The 2,471-nt window shown below is 61.1% G+C and overlaps 1 protein-coding gene across 1 annotated transcript in view; it reads right to left on the bottom strand.

Moving 5' to 3' along the window:
• VAX1 (ventral anterior homeobox 1) overlaps positions 1-2,471 on the bottom strand; it is a 3,971-nt gene that overhangs the window by 474 nt on the left and 1,026 nt on the right. Inside the window, exons 2-3 of the mRNA XM_014550563.1 lie at positions 1,886-2,073; positions 13-84 (exon numbers count right to left, since the gene is read on the bottom strand). Coding sequence (XP_014406049.1) covers positions 13-84; positions 1,886-2,073 — 260 coding nt within the window. The remainder of the gene's footprint in view (positions 1-12; positions 85-1,885; positions 2,074-2,471) is intronic.

Raw genomic sequence — 2,471 nt, 5'->3', positions numbered from 1 at the left:
CTCCGACACCACCGATCGCAGCTCCGAGTCCTTGCCCTGGTCCTTCTTCTGCTTCGTGCGCCGGTTCTGGAACCAGACCTTCACCTGCGCGCCAGGCGCGGGGAGCGGGGGGAAGAGGAGCAGGGAAGACGGGCGTCAGGAGAAGCAGGCTCCGGGGTGCGAGGGCTGGGGGGGCGGGGAGGGTTGGGAGAGGGCCTTCCCGCAACCCCAGCCTTAGCCCCAGTCCTAGTCCCACCCGCGGCAGGAGAGGTCCGGCTGGGAGCTGCCAGGGGGAGCCAGGACCCCCAGGTGGGGGACACAGCTCTGCTAGGCTGCACTTCCGGGTCATGGAAGCAGGCCCAGGCTGGCCAAGATTCCCAATAAAGTAATAAAAATGTCCACAACCTTCACTTAAAAGAAGACCAGAAGGGATTTCACTGAGTCATCGCTGACCTGTGCCGCCTGAAGATGCTGTGCGGGAAGGGGGAGTGGGGGTAGGTGGGGAAGTGTCGCCCTGACTATCTGGACCCTGGACCCAGGCCCCTGGACAAACGGGCTCGCATTTAGCCCCAGCAGAACTGCTGGTGAGGCTACAAGCAGCAGTTTCTTGTTATTAGGGTGGGACTTGACCACCAACTAGCAGCAAACAGGGAAGGTGGCTGTAGAAAGAAGAATTTGTCCAAGTTTTCCCCACCTCCTCTCCCCAGGAGCTGGATTGGAGGGGCTGAGTGATACTCAATTTACCACTCTTACGCTCTCCATCCCGAACTTCGGAACCGCAGGAGAAAGTCGGGAGGCTGTGTTGGACTATATTCTCTCCAACACCCTCTCCCCTCTCACTTTCTCTTCTCCCTTGGCCCACCCCCTAGCTGGTGGCCCACAATGGAGTTTGGCAGCTACAGGGCAAGGTGATCCTGTCTAGATTTTATAAACTGTACTAAGAGGGGTGGTAGCAGCGACACTAGGGAAAAGTGACCGTGCCAACTCAGGCTCAGAAAGAGCATCCGACGTGTCCGTCCTTGGTTCTCAGCTTCCTGTCCAGATTTCGGACCTAGAAGGTTCCCCACCTGCTTCAGGGCTGGGCATGGGGCAAGGGACTGAGCCTCAGCCTGACCTAAGCCAAGCTGGTGCCATGCCCTGGCCAGGCCCCAAAGACCTCTGGGCTGAGTCCAAATAGCCAGCTCCATCGTGGCATCATATGGATTTCAGGAAAGCTAAAGACCTACCGCACGGTTGGCAGTGCTGGCTCCCAGGCCCCTAGATCTGTCTCCCATCCCACGCCCCCTTGGCACAGAAGACAGGGCCTCCTAGGTGTCTGAGTGGGTGCTTAAGGCTGAGAATGGGGTTGGGTAGCTGCGGGCCAGGGGAAGCCTTGCGGGTCAGGGCAGCCCGGTCTGCATAGGCAGATATCAGGAATGTGCACTTTTCTAATCCTAGCTGTCACCTGTGCTGGAGCAGGGGGCTTTGGCCGTAAGCTTTTGGCCCATTGCAGGATGGGCCGGGTATTGTGTAAGGCTCCCATCCCCAAAGGGGGGTGGTGCCTGGAAATCTGGCCAAAACGAGGCAGCCAAAGCAGGGTGAACATCCGTTCCTTTAGAGCAGAGACAAGCAAGGGATTCTCAAGACTGGGGTCCAGAAAGAATTCCGGAAGGACATATTGGGGTCTCCTGAGCTAGGCCAAGTGAGCAGAGCATGGGCCCTGGAATACTGGACGGCATGGGGGGGGGGGGTGTGGGTAGCTTATGGAAGGGAAGGAAGCCTCAGACCTTTCTTCCCCACCCTCTCTGTCTCCTCCACCTCCCCCAGAGGCTCTGTCCAGAGCCCGCGGAGATGGTGCAGAAGCGCTGGCTGGGGCGGTGGGGAAGGAGGCCGGTGCAGAGGTGGAGCGGCCGGGCCCTGGTACTACCTGGGTCTCGGAGAGGTTGAGCTGCCGGGCGAGCTCGGTCCTCTCGCGGCCCACCACGTACTGGCAGCGCTGGAACTCCATCTCCAGCCGGTAGAGCTGCTCCGCCGTGAAGGACGTGCGCGTCCTCTTGGGCCGGTCCAGGTCCAGGCCCTTGGGCAGGATGATCTCTCGGATGGATCCCTTGGCATCTGGGGAAGGGAAAGGATCAGCCGCCAGAGCCCTCTGCTCGCCCTCCGCCTCTCTGGCCTGAAGTTCAGAGGTGGAGGGGGTGGGGGGAGCAAAGACTGTGTATTGGGGAGCCAGGGGCAACCGCCACACGCTCTTGGGAGGGAGAAGCAGGCTTTGCCTTTTGTACCACCCTCCGGACACAGAGGAGGGGGAAGCAATTCCAAATCCGCGTTGGGTCCTCCCGGCTTGGGGGGCTTGACTTCGTGGTCTGGGTCCCTGGTAGCCTAAGGGCCCCCACACTATCCAGCCCGGGTTGGCCAGGCCCCAGCTCTGGAGCGTGTCGACCGGACGGCGCCCCGGCGGTCCCCACCCCCACCCCTGGGTCTCTTTCCCTCCGGAGCCCGGGAGGCGGAGGAGG

This window comes from Myotis brandtii, unplaced genomic scaffold, assembly GCF_000412655.1.
Source record: "Myotis brandtii unplaced genomic scaffold, ASM41265v1 scaffold604, whole genome shotgun sequence".
Lineage (NCBI taxonomy): Eukaryota > Metazoa > Chordata > Mammalia > Chiroptera > Vespertilionidae > Myotis > Myotis brandtii.
Note: the sequence above shows the minus strand (reverse complement) of the source record. Positions and strands in the feature narration are given on the sequence as shown.